An 18,333-nucleotide genomic window follows, 5' to 3' on the forward strand; every position below is an offset into this window, starting at 1 on the left:
CCACGGGAGCGGAACGTCGGGGAGCAGTGCAGCGGCCCTTCGAGTGAGCAGCGGCTCGGCGGCCAGGGCCTCTGTAGCCCGGCTGCCTGTGGTAACGGGCTCTGGGGGGATCACAGGAGAGGCTTTTAAGTCCTCCTCGGAACGGCCTTTGATCTTCGGGCCTCTCCACACAAGGGCTTCTAGGCCCCGGCAGGCCCAAGCTGCCCGGCATCGAGTGAGGGCAGCAGGCCGCCCCAGGCCTTCAGTAGGCCGCGCCAGGCCTTCAGCGGGGGGGCAATTGACTAACCCGGTCATCTGGGGGGAGGGTTGATTGGACGTTGGGGGTGTTGGCTTGAACTGTGTGGAACCCCTTCAACCCAGGGCCCGTTTAGGCCTTCTGCTAAGGGCGGCCTTTGCCTTTATTGTCGGGCCTGTAGGGCCTAACCCCCCACACACACCCATTTTGGGGGCCTGCATTGACTAGGCCTCCCTGGTGGGCTCGTGGGCCTCCCCTGCCGGGCCTAAGCTCCATTTGGGGGCCTTTCAGTGGGGCTGGGCCTTACCACGGCTAGGTGGGGCAGGCGCTGTGACTCATAGGCCTTCCTTGCCAGCGTAGGCCTCAGTCAGGCCTTGCGCCGGCCAGGTCACTCGTTTACGCACTTGAGGGCAGGGTACAGGCCCATAAGCTTCATCCTTTGGGACATGGGCCCTAAGAAAGCCCCAGTTAAGAAAGCCCCAGTTAAAAAGGGTGGGAAGGCTCCAGCCAAGAAGGGTGGCAAGCCAACGCGGCCACCTAAGAGGCCAAACGCACCCGCCGAATCCTCCTCCGACGATGAGGGCGATTTGGAACTGGGCGCCATCAGGGCGTTTATAGCACGGCTGCAGGCCCTTGAGAGGCAGCGCACCACTCTAGAGGGCGACGAGGCAGGCGGGGGGCCTTCGGGGGTGCCCCCACATGCAAAAAAGTCAAACAGGGCGGAAAAGAAGGCAAAACTAATGCAGGGCTTTGCTGACCGTCTAGCAGCTTTGGAGGCGGCGGCGGGAACTGCCCACGAGGAACCAGCGGGGATCACGACACAACCGGCGGACTCAGGACCGGGAGACGGCAGGGACGACAATGGTGAGTCCCCACAGGGGGCCTGGCCGTGGGGACTGCCCTTTAGCACCCCCTACGGACCATACGGGTGGTTCCCAGGGCCAGTTAACTGGGCATCTCCACACGCCACCTGTAATCAGGTCTGGCAAGGGGGGAGCGCTGCTTTGCCCACCCAGGGGCCAACGGCGCAGTTCAGCTCTGCTTGGCATACTGGGGATGGGCCCGTACCCTTGGGGGACCACCTCCTTCCAGCAGTTAAGGAACGGATTTGGAAAGGAGAGTGCATTGACGTGTTCCAATTGCTCTTCAAGGAGCCGGAGCCACTGGAGAAGGAGGGGTCCCAGGGGAAGGACAAGGAGAGGACAAAACGGAAGCCCATTGAGCATAATTGGGCAAATTGGGTTTCGGGGTACACAATCTACATGGGTGTTCTGATGCAGAAATATCCAGAGCGGGGCCCTGCTCTCGTTAAGTATTTTGATATTATACACAGAGCCTTCATGGACTTTGCTGGTAATGCCTGGGAGCGCTACGACCAAGCGTTCCGTGAGCGCGCCTCCAGCAATGCGGGTATATCCTGGGAAAGGCAGCACCCCGAGTTATGGCTTCAGATTATGACACCCGCGAGGCCCTTGGTTGGCGAGCGCGCCGACAGCGGGCACCTCATTTCCAAAACACCGGCAGCGTCAGCGGCTTCGGCCTCAGGCGCACAGGGGGTTCAAGGTCCCCTGGTGTGCTGGGAATTTAACAAGAACGGGAAGTGTGCCCGCTCCCCGTGCAAGTACCGGCATGACTGTGGCTTCTGCGGTGGGCGGCACGCCAGTATCTACTGCCAGCGGGCCAAAGCCCTTAGGGGAAAAGGGGGATACCAAGGCCCGGGAGGGGCAAAGGGCCCAGCAGCCACGGCTGGAAAAGGGCCCCAGCCCAATTAAAATCCCGGTGCTCCGGAGGCTGCTGCGTGACTACCCCAACAGGGAGCGCGCACGCTATATTGAGGACGGTTTTGTGAAGGGGTTTAGGATTCCGTGCCAATCCAGGCGGGTCCATAGTTTTGCATGCAACCTAAAATCGGTTAGGGGGATGGAACACATAGTAGCGAAAAAGATAGCCAAGGAGGTGTCTCTGGGGAGGGTGCTGGGCCCCTTTGACAGGCTGCCACTGCCAACATTGCGGGTATCCCCTTTGGGCGTGGTCCCTAAGAAGGTGCCGGGAGAGTATAGGCTTATCCACCACCTGTCCTACCCAAGGGGCGACTCAGTTAACGATGGGATACCGGCGGACCTTTGCTCAGTACGGTATACATCGTTTGATGAGGCTGTGGCCATGATCAGGGGCTGCGGGCCTCGGGCACTGATGGCGAAGTGCGACATTGAATCCGCCTTCCGCCTCCTGCCCGTGCACCCTGATGACTTTGACCTTTTGGGCTTCGCATTTAAAGGAGGATTTTACATCGACAGAGCCCTCCCCATGGGATGCTCGGTCTCCTGTGCGGCCTTTGAGGCTTTCAGCTCTATGCTGGAATGGGCACTGCGCCGGAGGGCGGGGCTACGCTCCTCCGCTCACTTTTTAGATGACTTTATTTTCGGAGGAAGGGAGGGCTCTGGCCAATGCCTACACTTACTGCGCTCATTCAGGGCACTCTGCGGGGATCTGGGGGTGCCACTGGCTAAGGACAAGACAGAGGGCCCGACCACGAAGCTTACATTTCTGGGGATAGAGCTGGACACGGTGGGACAGCTCTCACGCCTCCCCGGGGACAAGCTCGGCATCATGAGGGAATTGCTCAGGGAATGCAGAGAGGCTAGGAAGGTAACGCTACGCAAATTGCAATCGCTGGTTGGCCACCTGAACTTCGCTTGCAGGGTGGTGGCTCCAGGCCGCCCCTTTCTAAGGCGCCTGTGTGACGCCATGGTGGGGTGTAATCGACCCCATTTCCTCATTAGGGTGTCTACCGCCATGAGGGAGGATATGGGGCTCTGGCTCAGGTTCCTGGAGTCCTTTAATGGGGTGTCATTCTGGCGTTCTTCCCAGCTGCTCGAGGCCGACTTCCAGGTTCAGTCAGATGCCGCGGGCGGCCTTGGGTTCGGCCTGTACCTGAGAGGGCGCTGGTGCGCGGAACGATGGCCGGGCAGCTGGTCGGAACGGGGAATCACAAGGGATCTCACCTTCCTCGAACTCTTCCCCATTGTGGTGGCGGTGCACATTTGGGCCGAGTCCTTCAAGGACTCGGTCGTGCGTTTCTGGTGCGATAATTTGGCCGTGGTTCAGATTATTAATAGCCAGACTTCCAAATCTCAGAGGGTGATGGGGCTGGTGCGGGCCCTGGTACTAACATGCCTTCACCATAACATGCTCTTCACCGCCCAGCATGTTCCAGGGGTGCAGAACGAGGTGGCAGATGCCCTGTCTCGCTTCCAGATGCAGCGCTTCCGGAAGCTGGCACCTGGAGCCGCCAAGGAGCCCGAGCAGGTGCCCGAATGGTTGTGGAACCTTGGGATGTAGAGGCGTTTAGGGCCATCCAAGCCTCCATAGCGCCCAGGACACGGGTTGCCTACGACAAAAGGGTCAGGGCCTTTCTGCAGTTTAGAGCTCAGGTAGGATTGGTCCATGTGTGGCCTGTGCCGCCGGAACAGCTGATGCAGTACCTGGTGCACCTCCGTGCCCAGGGGCTGGCGGTGAGCACCATGGCCGGCCATTTGGCTGCGCTGGCTTTCTTTGGGAAAGCAAGGGGCCTCCCCGACCATTCTGGGGACTTCAGGGTCCGGCGCATGCTGGAGGGCTGGGCGAGGGAGACGCCCGTGCAACCTGACCGACGTAGGCCGGTCACCCCAGAGGCGCTGCAGCTGGCACTGCGGCAACTTGCCGGGGTTTGTGCGTCTCCTTATGAGGAGGTCCTGTTCAGGGCGGCAGCCTTGGTTGCTTTCTTCGGGGCCTTTAGGGTTGGAGAGATGTTCCCCAGGAGCAGGCGCGGCCCCACGAGTAGGGTACTTCAATTCAGTGACCTCACCGTGGGTGCTTCCCGGGTGGTACTGCACCTTAGGTTTTCAAAAACAGATCAGAGAGGCAAGGGGCAGAGTGTTGCGCTGCATGCCGCTGGCGACCCGGGCTTGTGCCCAGTCCGTGCACTGGAGGACTACACGGAGGCCAGGGGTTCAGCTATGGGGTGCCTCTTTATCCACGCTAATGGGCGCCACGTGACCCAATTCCAGTTTTGGGCGGTGATGAGGAGAGCCTTTGTGGCGGCGGGGGTGCCTACCCAGGATCTGGCCCCCCACTCCTTTCGGATTGGGGCGGCTTCCATGGCTGCTCGGATGGGTTATTCGGGCCCGGAAATCCGGCGGCTGGGCAGGTGGCGGTCAGCGGCTTACCGCCGATACGTGCGGTAGATGGGCGCATAAATTCTGCCCCACCCCACCCCCACCCACGAACCATTTATTTGTGCCACTCCTAACGCTTTCTCCTCTTGCGCAGAGCCTCAGGCGGCTGGGCCGAGGGCGGCCGGGCAGCGCGCAAGAGTCCTCATACTGGGCCATTCCTTCATTTTCTGGGCACGCAAGTGGGCGCAGAGCGCCGACCCTGGAACCCAGCTTGGTTTGGGGCGTTGGGCCACTGTGGAGTGGCTTGGCCGGCGGGGCATGCGGAGGGCCCAGTTCCTGCCGATGCTGCACGAGTTCCTGGAAGGGAATCCTGTCCCGGATGTCCTGCTGCTGCATTTTGGAGGCAACGACCTGGTGGACCAGTCTGGCATTTCGCTCTCAAGACAGATTGCCCAGGACCTGGTGGTCGCCCTCTCCTGGTGCCCGGGGCTGGTGGTCATCTGGTCTGACATCACTCAGCGGCGAGTCTGGAGGGGGGCGGTGAAGCAGAACAAGGTAGATAGGGCTAGGCGCGGGGTGAACGCGGCCATGGCGCGCTTCATCGCCTCAAAGGGGGGCGGGTGCATCCCACACAACGACATCGCGTTCTCGCTCCCCCAGTTATTCAGGGGTGATGGGGTGCACTTGTCCCCCCTTGGTATGAGGTATTTCTTAGACGATCTGCGGCTGGGGTTGGCAACAGTGCTGTTAGGCCTGTGGGGTGGCGGGGCGTCAAGCTAGGCTGACGCCCGCTGTGGCGGGCACAGTGCGGAGGTGAGCGGCTGATGCGGTGCGGCACCTTAGGTAAGCTTTAGCTGTAAGGTGGAGGGGCAGATCCCTTGAGGCTTTACAGATCAGGGATGCTGCCTTGCTCCCACCTCCCTGCAACCGACACCCTTCCGTATGGCTTTACAGCGTCGGACAGGTGATGTAAATTGCAGGGTCCTGACCTTAGGTCGGCAATGAAGGGCGCCCCCTTCTGGAAGGTGGGCCGCCTGGAGCCGAGGTGTCTGTGCCATGAGATTCTAGGGCGGGGGTGGCCACGTGGTGCCCCCCCCATCCGAGCCCGCACTGTTGCTGCTCTGAATGCCAACCCCAGCTGCCGTGCCTGTGCAGGCACTGTCTTAAAACCTTGTACCCCTAATAAAGTGACCAGTTCCTCCATAATACTTCTGTGTCCGTGTCTCCTTGGGTCTGGGTGCAATAGTATGAGAGATATTCCTGTTAGGCATTATCTATGAGTGGAAAAATCTTTAGGAATCATACTTTAAAAAAAACCCAAAAACCCAGCTTTGTGCAATAGAATAGAAACCCATCTGATCTAGACAGGAGAATATGAAACTGATTCCTAACTGGAAGAAAAACTTCCCTTGACCAAAGCAAACAGTGTGTTTCCTTCTTGTCAAAGATATGATGTAATCGGTGGTGTATGTTTTATGCTGTCTCTTCTGATAAGAATAGAAAGCCAGCATGTTGATTTTTATGAAAGCATTTAAAAAGTTTATAAAAGTTAAGGATTTACTGTTATAGTAAAACAACTGTGGGTTATGCATACTGCACAGTCTCTGCTGTTTCTTTGCTGGGGTGTGAAGTTGCAGGGGTCAGTTCGCACAACTTACCCCTTTGGTTTGAAGAACTGGTAAGCAGGGAGAGTTCTGCAGGTCCCAAACCAGAAATAGGCCGAGGAGCTATAAGATGACACGAGTTGCCTTATACAGTATCGCAATACTTCTACGTGTACCCTTGCCAGCTTCAGCATCACATGATGCAGTTCTTTATTGAAAACATTTGCATTCTGCAAATTTTTCTGCCTTAAAGCTTTCAAGGCAGTTTACAACCATTTAAAACAAATAAAATTTAAGACATTTACATTTTAAAAAAAGACTAACAATAGAAGCAGCAAAAACAGACCATCCACCAAATGCTTGAAAGAATAAAACCATAGTAACCCGTTACCTAAATTACAATAAAGTTGCTACAACACAAGTGTCTCTGGAGAGGCAGATGGGGCACCAGTACTGAAAAGGCCCTATCTCCCAGTACATTTTGCCTTACATCTGAAGGCAGGTATAAAGCCAGTCCCAAGACTGGGCAGGTGAGCACACTTTCAAATCCTCCATGATGATCTACCTAGTGATACACAGAGGGCTCTTTCAGACAGAACACCAAACTGGAGTTAAACATACCTGAGATCAGCATTTCTGACCATTCAAATGCATTATTTCTTTCCAGCCATGGCTATGTTAGTGCCTTCAAACCTCTGTTTGAACCCTCAGTTTGAATTTGGTTGGGCTGCTCAAACTGGAGTTCTGCCAGCTTTGCATTGTGCCGTTTGAATTCAGTGCAGGCTATAAGCTGGGGTTCATGCTGAAGCTCCTCCTACAACCACAGAGGGTGAGGCTCAGCAGCTCCAAAATGCACCAGCTCTCAGCAGCCTGCTTCTCTTGCTGGCCATTTCTTAGAGGGAACGCTCCGCTTTCTGCTACCTAGCAAACTACAGCTTCACCCCTCCTTTCAATGCCTGGCAACAGGCATGCTGGGTTCAGAGACTTTATTATTTAAAGGCACAGTACCAGAAAAGGGCATGGGGCAGGGGGAGTCTTAAGAGCCACATCTCCTCTTGCTTCCCTGGAGCCTTCTCCAAAAGCAACCTTGTAGGATTACCTCTGATTTGTCTATACATTGCAGGGGCGTATTTAGCATGGGGCAGGCAGTGCACTTGCCCCGGGTGCCACTTGAAGGGGGGCACCATTTTTTAAAATAAAAAAATAAAATAAATGGCCACCGAAAACAAAATGGCCACCGTGCATGCTCAAATGGCCTCTGTGAGGCCCTAGGCCATTCCAGGCCTCGTGGAGGCCATTTGAGCATGTGCAGTAGCCATTTTGTTTTCAATGGCCTTAAATTTTTTTTTAATGGCCACTGCACATGCTCAAATGGTCCCTGCGAGGCCCTAGAGGCCAGCGGGGGGAGAAGGAACCTTTGCAAAAAACCCCAATGGCCTTTAGGAAGCCCCCAGGAGGGGCTACAGGTAATTTTTTAAAAAGAAATATAAGATGTCACTGTACACATATTCAGTTTGGCACTATGTACAGAGAATCTGGGCTTGTGAATACTGAGCTGAAGCTTATGAGCTAGGATTGTATTCATTTGCTCTTAGTTTGCTTCTTATGATAAGTGAGTTAAATGTGATGTCTTAATAATATGGCTATTAATGGTGAGTTTGAGAATCAGTGTGAAATCTTTAGTATTAAGGCCCACTGGGAGTTACTTGCTCTCTTTCTCTAATTTTAACTGTCTTTCTGAAATACTAGAATATATTCCAAGCAGTGACACAGTTTACTCTGCATATCCTTTAATTATTTTCAGAGTATCAAATTCTCAAAGTCAAATTCTCAATTTATTTTTAAAACTTATGTAATAGTGATGCTACAATGTATAGTAGAGAATTAAACAGGCACTTCTGTTTAGCTTTCCAAGTACACCTCCACATAGTATTTGGTGTATGAGCCCCAGCGTACTCTGACACACTGGCATGTGTTGAATGGAATCACTGAATGTGTTGTAGGAAATCGGCCACCATGCAAAGCAGTACTACCTCTCTTGCCAAGGGGCACCTAAAAGCTAAGAACCTCCCCTTGAAATAAACCAGTATAGAAACACCACGCTGGACACACAATGCAAAAGGGCAAAGGGCAAAGGCTCCCCATGGCTGAATCAGAGCAATTGAGGCTGTCACATGTTTGCACCCCCTGGCTGCAGAGCTGAAACTTGCATCTCAGTCCTGCCACCCACCCATCATCAGTGGCGTTCCAGTGAAGCCTGTGTTACTTGCCAGTGAAGTCTATGTCACAGTGGGCAGGAGACTGGGTAGGCAGGTGACAAGGAGTGAACACTTTCCCTCGCTGCTGCCACCACCTGCCACTTTTACAGTGCTGGCAGAGAAGGTGGGTGGGTGATAGGGAGCAGTCACTCGCCCGCTCGCTTGCCTGCCCTCCTCACCAGCCCTTCCACTTGCCATGAAAGCAGCAGGTGGAGGTGGTGAGGAGGGCAGGTGGGTGAGCAAGTGGGCAAATGTTCCCCATCACCTGCCTGCCAGGGGCTGAGGGGAGAGGATAGAGGACAGTGGCTCTGGGTCTCACGTGAACCAGGCTGATTCTGCCCTTGCCGGCTATGTGCTCTAAGAAGGTGCTTAGCCAGCTTTAATGGGCGAGCAGGCCCTGTACACCGCACCTGAGTATGGCACCAGTCCTGCTCCCGCGCAAGATGACAAGAAGATACGAGTGAATCAAAGCAGGATGCTCATAGGAGTGTGCATTTTGTGTTTTTCAATTTTGATTCAGACAGAATCCAAAACTCCGCCCATTTTGTTCTTTGTTCAAAATCAACCAATCAAAACACCCCAATTTCCCCCCCGATCCAAAATTGAGAAATGTGAATCTGAAATGTTTTGGATTTTTAAAAAAATGGCCCTAGGGCAAAATGAGTGGATGGTGATAGTAGTGCCCAATGGGTGGAAGCTTCCACCCAAATCTCAGAGGAATTGGGCAAAGGGCTTATTTTTGGTGAATTTTTGAAGTTTGTGCATCTTTAAGATTTTTCCTATAGGGAATAAAGCAGGTTTCAGCAAAAGTATAGCTTCACATCGGAGGGGAGAGGGGTGGCCCAGAGTGGAGTTTGGTGGGTGGTAGTGCCCAGTGGGGGCAAGGAACCTGCCAGAATTATTTCAAAGGAATTGGGCAGAGGGCTAATTTTTAAAGATTTAATTAAGTTTATGCATCTTTAACGTTTCCCCCCATAGGGAATGATGGAGGTTTCATTAGCCCCATAACTGCACTTGGGGGGGGCACTGGGGTGGCCGGGAGCGAGTGGTGGTGTAGAGCAGGGATTCTCAACATTGGGTCCCCAGATGTTATTGGACTTCAACTCCCATAATCTGCAGCCCCAATGGCCTTTGGTTGGGGATTATGGTATTTGAAGCCCAATAATATCTGGGGACCCAACATTGAGAATCCCTGATGTAGAGCACATAGGGTGCCAACCACCCTATGTGATGTAGAGCACATAGGGTTGCTAGCCCATGGGGTACTGGGTTCTGTTGTTTCTGAGGTGTAGATTCTCGGGTAGCATATGAGAGTGGGTTCATGGTTTGTCATTGAAAATCTCGTACGCTACCAGAGAATCTACACTCAGAACACCTCAGAAACAACAGAACCAGTACCCCATGGGTTAGCAACCCATGGGGGTGGTTGGCACCCACTCACTCCCAGCCACTCCAGTGCCCCCCGGTGGTTCTGCTGAAACCTCCATTATTCCCTATGGGGGGAAACCTTAAAGACATATAAACTTCAGCGATTCCTAAGAAATCAGCCCTTTGACCCATTCCTTTGGAATCTGGGTTGTGGCAGGCATCCCTTGGGGCACTGCCACCCAACCCACTGTTTTGCCCTGCAGCTCCCTTTCTGCCCCTAAGAAGAAAAACGTCACCAGGAGGCACACATATAGACGACAACAGCAGCAGCAGAGCTTTGCAAAGAGCCAGGTTTCCAAAGCAAGCATCATATGCAGCAGACTAGCCAACAGCACAGCAACAAGTACGCCCTGCCCTCCCTATCCCACCCAAGCATTTCTCATCTCATTCACAGACAGGAACAGAGACTTCCGTAACATGTAACGCAGGTAAAGGCAAGGATGCAAAACAGCATACTCCCACATAAACAAGTTGAAAGAGTAAAGAATGATGAATGATGAGAGGAGAGCTGGTCTTGTGGTAGCAAGCATGACTTGACCCCATAGCTAAGCAGGGTCTGCCCTGGTTGCATCTGAATGGGAGACTTGATGTGTGAGCACTGCAAGATATTCCCCGCAGGGGATGGAGCTACTCTGGGAAGAGCAGAAGGTTTTAAGTTCCCTCTCTGGCTTCTCCAAGATAGGGCTGAGAGAGATTCCTGCCTGCAAGCCGCTGCCAGTCTGTGAAGACAATACTGAGCTAGATAGACCAATGGTCTGACTCAGTATATGGCAGTTTCCTATGTTTCCTAACAACAGCGGCACTCATTTTTTTGGTGCAGTTATTTGATAATTTTGCAGCGGGTCGGAGCCTGTGGCACCAGCACAGCAGCACAACCCATTTGTGGATTCAAGCAATCTTTCAATGCTACAACTCAGTATATTTGAGACTTTGGTTTGAGGCAGTATAGAAATGTATAAAATAAAATAAATATATGATCCAATCTTCATTATATATTACTGTCTGCTAAACGGGGTGGCGGGAGCATCTTATACCTGTGCGTGTGTGACTACGTACTCTATGCAAGGGCTAGAGAGGGTTTAGGGTAAAAATTTGTGCTGTGGCCTCAGAATGCTATGTGCTGCTCTCTAAGTCTGCATGACAGACATTTGTGAGGGGCACCAGTAGCATCAAGCTCTTCAGTGGCCATAGCTGCAGGTGGGGGCAGGTTGGGGGAGGTGGGTACATCTGTGCTGCCGCTCCAGTTAGTCACAGAGTCCTTACTTCTTGGTTGGAAAAAAAACAAAGCAAAGTCTCAAACAGCAAACATTATTGCAACTCATTGCCATCACCACCACATCATCAGCATCAGCAACAGCTGCAGCATCCAGTTTTTTTAAAAAAAAAACATTTGGCATTCATCATCTTCATCTTGACATCAATGCTACTTTTGCAAGCTAAAAAGATTTGAAAAAAGCTTTTTTCAAAGGTTTGGGGGAAAAAAAAGAATGCAGGAAAGAATGCCACAGGTAGAGGCTGCTCGGGCAGGCAGCAGGCTGGCAGGATAGGAAGGAAAAAATGTGTTTAAGAAATAGAAGTAAATAATTCCTTCTCTCCCAAGCCTTTTTTTTTTTTTTTAAAGATGAAAATGCAGAAGAGGGCAGAGGCAGACTCTTCGCAGGATGGGGCAGAAGGAAGCCTCAAACACAGCCTTGGAAAACCATCTTGGGATTGTTTTTAATGAAAGGCGGTATATAAATGTAACAATAAACAAACAGTAAAAAAGGTCAGGGGGGGGCTGCTGGCTGGCTGGCCATGTGCTCAGGGGCTGCACCACTGTGGCTGCAAGCACGGGCAGGCAGCAGCAGCGATATAATTCAGCAGCAGGAAGATTTAAAAACATAATTTTTTTAAAAAATAATCCAGCCCTAGACTGAGTGAGTGTACCCCCATTTACACACACACACACACACACACTCTGGATTTTTGGGTTAATTGAATTTACAAAGTTGTGTGTTCAGTTTAGAAGAAGTTTAAACAGGGGTTCTGGGGGAGGGATCCCCGTTAGCAAGTACTAGTAGGTGGTTAGTGTAGCCTCATGACTTTGTTTTGTTTTGTTTTTTAATTGTTTTCCCCCCCATTCCAAAGTCCCCCCCCTTTTCTTTTTTAAAATTAGTATTCTCTGCCCAGCAGCCTACAGGCTTTGAGTGGGCAAATGGAATGCAATTTCCTTGCATCTACTCTGTTGTGCTGCTGGTGCCACAGGCATCTGTTGCAGAAATGTAAAAGAGATGTAAAAGAAGTTCTCAGGAACAAAAAATGCAGTACATAGAGTGTGGATTCTATGACAGCAAATGAGATTTTCAATGAGACACCATGAATCCACTCTAATATGCTATCATAGAATCCACACTCAATACCTCAGAAACAAGAGAACCCTGTACCCCATGGGTTAGAAACCCATGGGGGTGATAGGCACCCTATGTGCACTACACCACCACTCGCTCTGGGCCACCCCAGCACCCCCCAAGTGCACTTATGGGGCTGCTGAAAGCTCCATTATAACTTATTATGAGGAAAAACCTTAAAGACGCGTAAACTTCAACAGTTAACCAAAAATCAGCCCTCTGCCCAAATCCTTTGAAAAAATTCAGGTAGCTTCCCTGCCCCTAACCGGCACTACCACCAACCCCACACTGCTCTAGGCCACCCCTTTCCCCCCAATGTGAAGCGATACACCCTTCATTATATCTAATGGGGAAAAACCTTAAAGACACGTAAACTTCAACAATTAACCAAAAATCACCCCTTTGCCCAATTCCTTTCAAATAATTCAGGTAGCTTCCTTGCCCACCCTAGGAACTACCACCCACCACAATCCACTCTATGACACCCCTTTCCCCCCGACGTGAAGCTATACATTTGCTGACACCTCCATGCTTCTTTATGGAGAAATACCTTAAAGACGCATAAACTTCAAAAATCACTTAAAAATCACCCCTTTGCCCAATTCCTTTCAAATAATTCAGGTAGCTTCCTTGCCCACCCTAGGAACTCCAAGCCACCACACTGCACTCTACGACACCCCTTTCCCCCCGACGTGAAGCTATACATTTGCTGCAATCCTCATTATTCTCTATGAGGAATTCAAAAATACTTTAACAATTCACCAATAATCAGAGGAGTGTCCAATTGCCTTGGGATTTTTTGGGTGGTAGGCACCCCTATATGTCTACTACCCACCCCGCTTTTGTGCCCCTAGGTGCTCCACAATAGGGGATATGGACTGGTTCAGGTCCCATTATACTCTATGAGAAAAATAATTAAAAATATTTCAAATATTCATAAAAAATCATAGTGGTGTCCGATTGCTTCAGGGTTTGCATGGTTGTTGGCACCCATGGGTGCTCCACAATAAGGAATGATGGTCTGGTTATAATCCCATTATATCCTAGGAGAAAAAAATAATTTTCAAAAATTCATAAAAAATCACACGAGTGTCCGATTGCTTTGGGGTTTGGGTGACAGGTACCCCTGGGTGCCAGCTACCATCCTAGCTACTTTTCAAGATCCTAACCAGTTCGGTTCAGATCTGAACCAGTTCGGATCTGAACCAAACCAGGGGGTGGTTCGGACAAAACCAAAACCGAACCACCCCCTCCTGGTTCGGACCCGGTTCGGATCCGAACCGAACCGGGCGAACCGGTTTTGTGCACATCCCTACTCTTCAGGTTAATCAGAATTTCTTAGTACACCATTGCATTACAATGCAACACATTCTTAACTAAATCATTCATGCCCAAGGAAATGTCTGGCCTCAGGGAAGCTGTGTCCACTTTTTGCATATCTTATCTTCTGCTAATCCTTTTGACAAACACTCAGTGCCTCACTTCAGTTGGTTGCTGGAGTGGAGTCCAAAAGGACAATTTCATGCAATGCTGAAACGGAGGTCCAAAATTTTTCCAAAGAACAGAACATTCGGTTCCGAAATAGGGTCATTTTGATTTGATTACAAAATTTTTCATTTTCTCATTTTGATTTCTGTACAAAGTGTCAAAAAATGCCATTTTCGGACAAAGCATTTAGTGGCCGAATTGAAATGCACAAGCCTAGGCACATGCTCCCACTCACATTGTGGCCAGTGGTTCTTACAATATTGATGTGCTAATGCCATGCCCACAATCTGGAAATGCAAGTAGTGCCCCAGGTGCTTGAATAGAGCTGAGGAGAACTAGGAAGAGGGAGAGAATACTCTAGCTAGCAGGCAGAGGTAATGAAACTGTTATTATTACATTGTCTCTGATGCAATTCTCAGCTTCAGCAGTTAACCTTGGGTAAGCCCACCTACAGTTTTGAAGTACGTACAAACTGGCCCAGAGTCCCAATTGATACTGTCTTAGCAGCATGGAAGCTACTGCTGCATGTGACATTCCTGCACTGCCATGGCAAAAAGTTGAAAATCTGAATCCATGTGGGAGATGCTGACAAAATGGCTACTTTCCACATCAGCACCAGGGCAATGCTGGAACGTAAGAGACCATGCTGCTGATGTAAACATCAGAAGAGATCTTGGGATTTAATATAAACATAATCTCCACTGGATTATGGAGTGCAGATGTCAGATATTTGACTGATCAAGGGAACATCCAAAACAACTGGTGCTGGGGGGGTGTATGAACCAAAATTCATTGTTTGGCTCGAATTCAAGCTGAACCGTGTGCTGCTGAACTGGTTCGATTGAACTGACTGGTTGGCCCAGTCCATTTTACTGAACTGATTTGGCAGTTTGGTGGCTAATACTTGTAAAGTGGAATCTGTTTAGGAGGCAGGCATGCACGATCAGTGTTGGGGGCAGGCATTCACGGGGGCGGGAACCAAGCCACCTAAAGCAGGGAGGATCACACGCGCTTGGCTAGGGGCTGTACAGGGAGGGGGAGAGCAGTGGTTCCGGCAGCCATGCTGGGACCAAATTGTTTGTGCACACCCCTAACTGATGCATCATATGATCAAAACAGCTGCTCAGTTATATTGTTAAAAGCTCCCACTTTCCCAAGCAGTGAAAGTCCTAGGGGCAACATTTCATCATGGTTTCATTTCTTTTGGATGAGAGCGCACTGGAGATTTGGTGGCTGACATCCAGACTAAATTATTCATATGAGTAGTCCCATTGAAATTAATGGAACAAGTTAATCATTACTAACTAATTCCATTAATTTCCATAGGGCTGAATTGAAGTTTGAGTAATTTAGTATGGATGTTAGTCAGTGTCTTTGGAATATCTGCTTTATTTACAGTCAAGAAGAGCACTGCGGATCACGGAAACGCCCACCATCATGGCTACAGACTTTGCCTTTTCAGACTAACACCGTAACTGTGAAGAGCACAGGGAGGGTGAGATTTCCCAGTGCATCAGTGTTGGGGGCAGGACTTCCAGACACACTTTGGATGGTGTTCTCTGTCTCCTGCACACCATCCTTTTTCTTAACAGTTGGAACAGGGTTTAGATTTCAACTAACTCCAGCTAAACTCCCAGCGCTCTCTCTCTTCTTCTCTGTCAGTTCAAACTGTAAACTGCTTGTCTGTTTTATAGCTGCCTCTCTCTCTCTCTCTCTCTCTCTCTCACACACACACACACACACTCATGTAGATTTAACTAAGAGTTTATTCAACAACTCCATTTTCTCCTTCTCCTTCCACTCCTTTTTCCTTTCTGACTCCACCCCCACATACTCTCTACTGGATCCCCACTGGGACAAACATCCAAACAACAAAATACAAAAGACAGCTAGATAGAACCCAGCATTGTCCTGCTGTCTCTCTATCCCACCTTTCAGCTGGAAGGATGCCACCTTCTCCAAGCTTCATTCAAAAACAGATACCCAGCTATCAGAAGACCCTCTCCTAGCCAATAATCCCTGCTGATGATACATCAGCTGACCTTGGACTATTAACCAGCAATCTGCTTTTCAAGGAAGTAGTCTGCACATTGCCTCCTTCTGAGAAAGGCTTGGCTGCCACTTCAAGAAAATTGAAATGACTCATGTTTCCTGAGGGGAAGACAATTAGAAAGATTATCAAGGAGGATTAAAAACATACATTGTAATTCATTGTTAGCTCTTTGCATAGTAGAAAGAGATTTTCCCATCAACATTATGTTATTGTTCCCCTAGGCTAAAGACTGTCCCCTGTTGCAATTTCCATTTGGACCATCACACAAATGCGACATTTACCACTTTCCCCAATGCTGCTGTCTCATCCACAGGAAGGAACACACCTAGGTATGTAAAGATAATTCTTTCAGGCTCCCAAATTCTTTCTCACCCACTCACAAGGACATATTATAATTTCCTTAATCTCAATAGCTTCCCACTTCACCAGTAGCTACGTTAAATAATAATAATAATAATAAGTTTCACTTACCTGAATAGGACAAGGACATGATGAATTTACACCGTGTCATCCAAGCTGTGTCCCAGAATGATAATGCCTTCATTTTATTTATTCGTTTATTCATAATATTTATAACGCTCCCAAAATATGCATCTCTAGGTGGGGTACACAATCCAAATTACAATATAAAAACAAAAACAATTAAAACACTTTCACAGAATAAAAAAAATCAAAAATGATTCCCAAAGAGAATCAATTAAAATAGTTTCACAGGATAAAAACAAACAGTTTAAAATCAATTTTAATTAAAAGCCTGAGAAAACAGGTGTCTTAAGGGTCTTTAAAAAGAAAAATCAGAGATGGATAAGCTCTTATTTTGACAGGGAGTGCATTCCAAAGTCCTGGGGCAGCTCCAGAGAAAGCCCAGTTCTGAGTCACCCCTAGATGAGCCAGTGGCAACCATAACCAGACTTCTTAATACCAGATAACCAGATGGTCTTAATAGGTGTCAGGGTTCATGAGAAAGAAGGTCATCTCTTAAATACCCTGGATCAAAGCCATTCAAGGCTTTATAGGTAATGACCAGCACTTTGAATTTTTTTCAGAAATATATTGGCAGCCAGTGCAATTCTTTCAGAATCAGTTTTACATGGTTCTTTCATGTTGTCCCAGACACCAGCCTGGCTGCCACATTTTGTACCAGTTGTAGTTTCCAAACTATGTACAAAGGCAGCCCCGTGTAGAGTGCATTACAATAGTCAAGCCTGGAGGTTACCAGCATAGGTGCCAACATTTTAAGATCATTTTAAGATAGTTTATCTCCAGAAATTGACATAGCTTAAATATCAGCAGAAGCTGATAAAAAGCATTCCTGGCTGAGAACAGTCAGATCTAAACCATCTCTCGGGTCTTGACCACCATAGTCAGCACCTCTTGACTTATTTGGATTCAATTTCAATTGGTTATCCAGATCCTGTTAGGGGAGACAGTGTCCTTATAGACCACAGCCACAAGACCTCCCTGCCCACATCCTCTTACCTGCTCCACCACAGAGGACTCTACAGGGAGAAGCTGGGATCAGACCAGACCACTAGCCTTCCCTGGCCAGGTCTCTGTAATGTATAGCAGGTCAACTCTTTCATCCAAAATCAAATCATAGATGGCCTCTGGTTTGTTTTGGGCCGACCTGGCATTACAGAGTAGCACAGTGAGGCTCTGTGGGAGATTGGCACTGCTCCCCAAGGTCAAAGAGTTGATAGGTCAGCTGGAAGGGGAAACAGTTATTAAGTTTCTAATTTCCTTTCCCCTCCAATGGCTTACTGACCTGCCAACACCATATCTTCATTGATTCCCCATGACCACTGGAATGGCCATCCCAGAGTCACACACACACACCCCATTTCCCCATCTCTGGACAACCCAAGACACATACCTGTACCAAACACAACCAATAATAAGGCAACAATACACCACCATCAAATCCTGCCCCAGCCCTCAGTCCCACTATCAAAGGCCTCCACCAAAGGCTGGTCCCCTTTGGCAGCTCCCTGCAGGCAGCCCACTTACTACCAAGCTGCACCAGCAGCTGTGCCTTTGTTGTGAACTACACCTGATTTCACACTCTGTACATGCTCAGAGGGAAAGAGGCAAAGTCACATCATACACAAACTGAATTGGTTCTTGGAGATGGTGGCCATGTAGGATCTCGGCGTGCAAACAGAGATAGAGAGAGACACACTCAGAAAGTTCAATGGGCTTTATTATAAAAAGTTGCTCATCAGGATAAAATAATCCACATTAAAAACATGTTTCTGATTCAAGGTGTAGTGTAATGTGCCTAACTAACATATGTGTGTGCAATCAGTAATTACAGCTATCTAATAATCTAACAAATCCTAAATAAAACATTTAGAGAGAAGCAGAGAAAGAAGGAGGAGGAAGGGGGGCTTAGGAAGGGGGTAGCAGTGATTAGCAGGAAGGAGGGAAGAGGGATCCAAGGCTTGTGAAGGCAGCATATTACCCGGATCAGAGGCTTGAGAATGGTGGGGCTTTCAGCTAAAGGAGAGAGGCTGTAGCTGGGCACAGCAACTTGGGAGCGGTGGTCTGGCTTCTGGTGGTCAAGCAGACAGTTTGCTATTAGCGAGGCAGAGAGTGAAGGTGCCATGGCTGGGGAAGTCTTGACTTCTCACTGCGCAGTGGAAGTCACAGACAGTTCCTGTCCATGGACAGAGTTCCTGCTTGTTGCCCCGCGGCTTAGCAGCAAACCCTTGGATTGCTCATGA

The 18,333-nt window shown here is 49.5% G+C and overlaps 1 protein-coding gene across 1 annotated transcript; it reads left to right on the forward strand.

Annotated features, from left to right (window-relative positions):
- Nucleotides 1–262: 262 nt before the first annotated feature.
- Nucleotides 263–5,600, forward strand: LOC128325382 (uncharacterized). The gene is made up of 2 exons (XM_053251110.1): nt 263–1,099; nt 3,494–5,600. The coding sequence occupies exons 1-2, from the start codon at nt 682–684 to the stop codon at nt 4,459–4,461; spliced, it is 1,386 nt and encodes a 461-aa protein (XP_053107085.1). The 5' UTR covers nt 263–681; the 3' UTR covers nt 4,462–5,600.
- Nucleotides 5,601–18,333: the final 12,733 nt, after the last annotated feature.

Source organism: Hemicordylus capensis, chromosome 4 (assembly GCF_027244095.1).
Source record: "Hemicordylus capensis ecotype Gifberg chromosome 4, rHemCap1.1.pri, whole genome shotgun sequence".
NCBI classification, from domain to species: Eukaryota; Metazoa; Chordata; class Lepidosauria; order Squamata; family Cordylidae; genus Hemicordylus; species Hemicordylus capensis.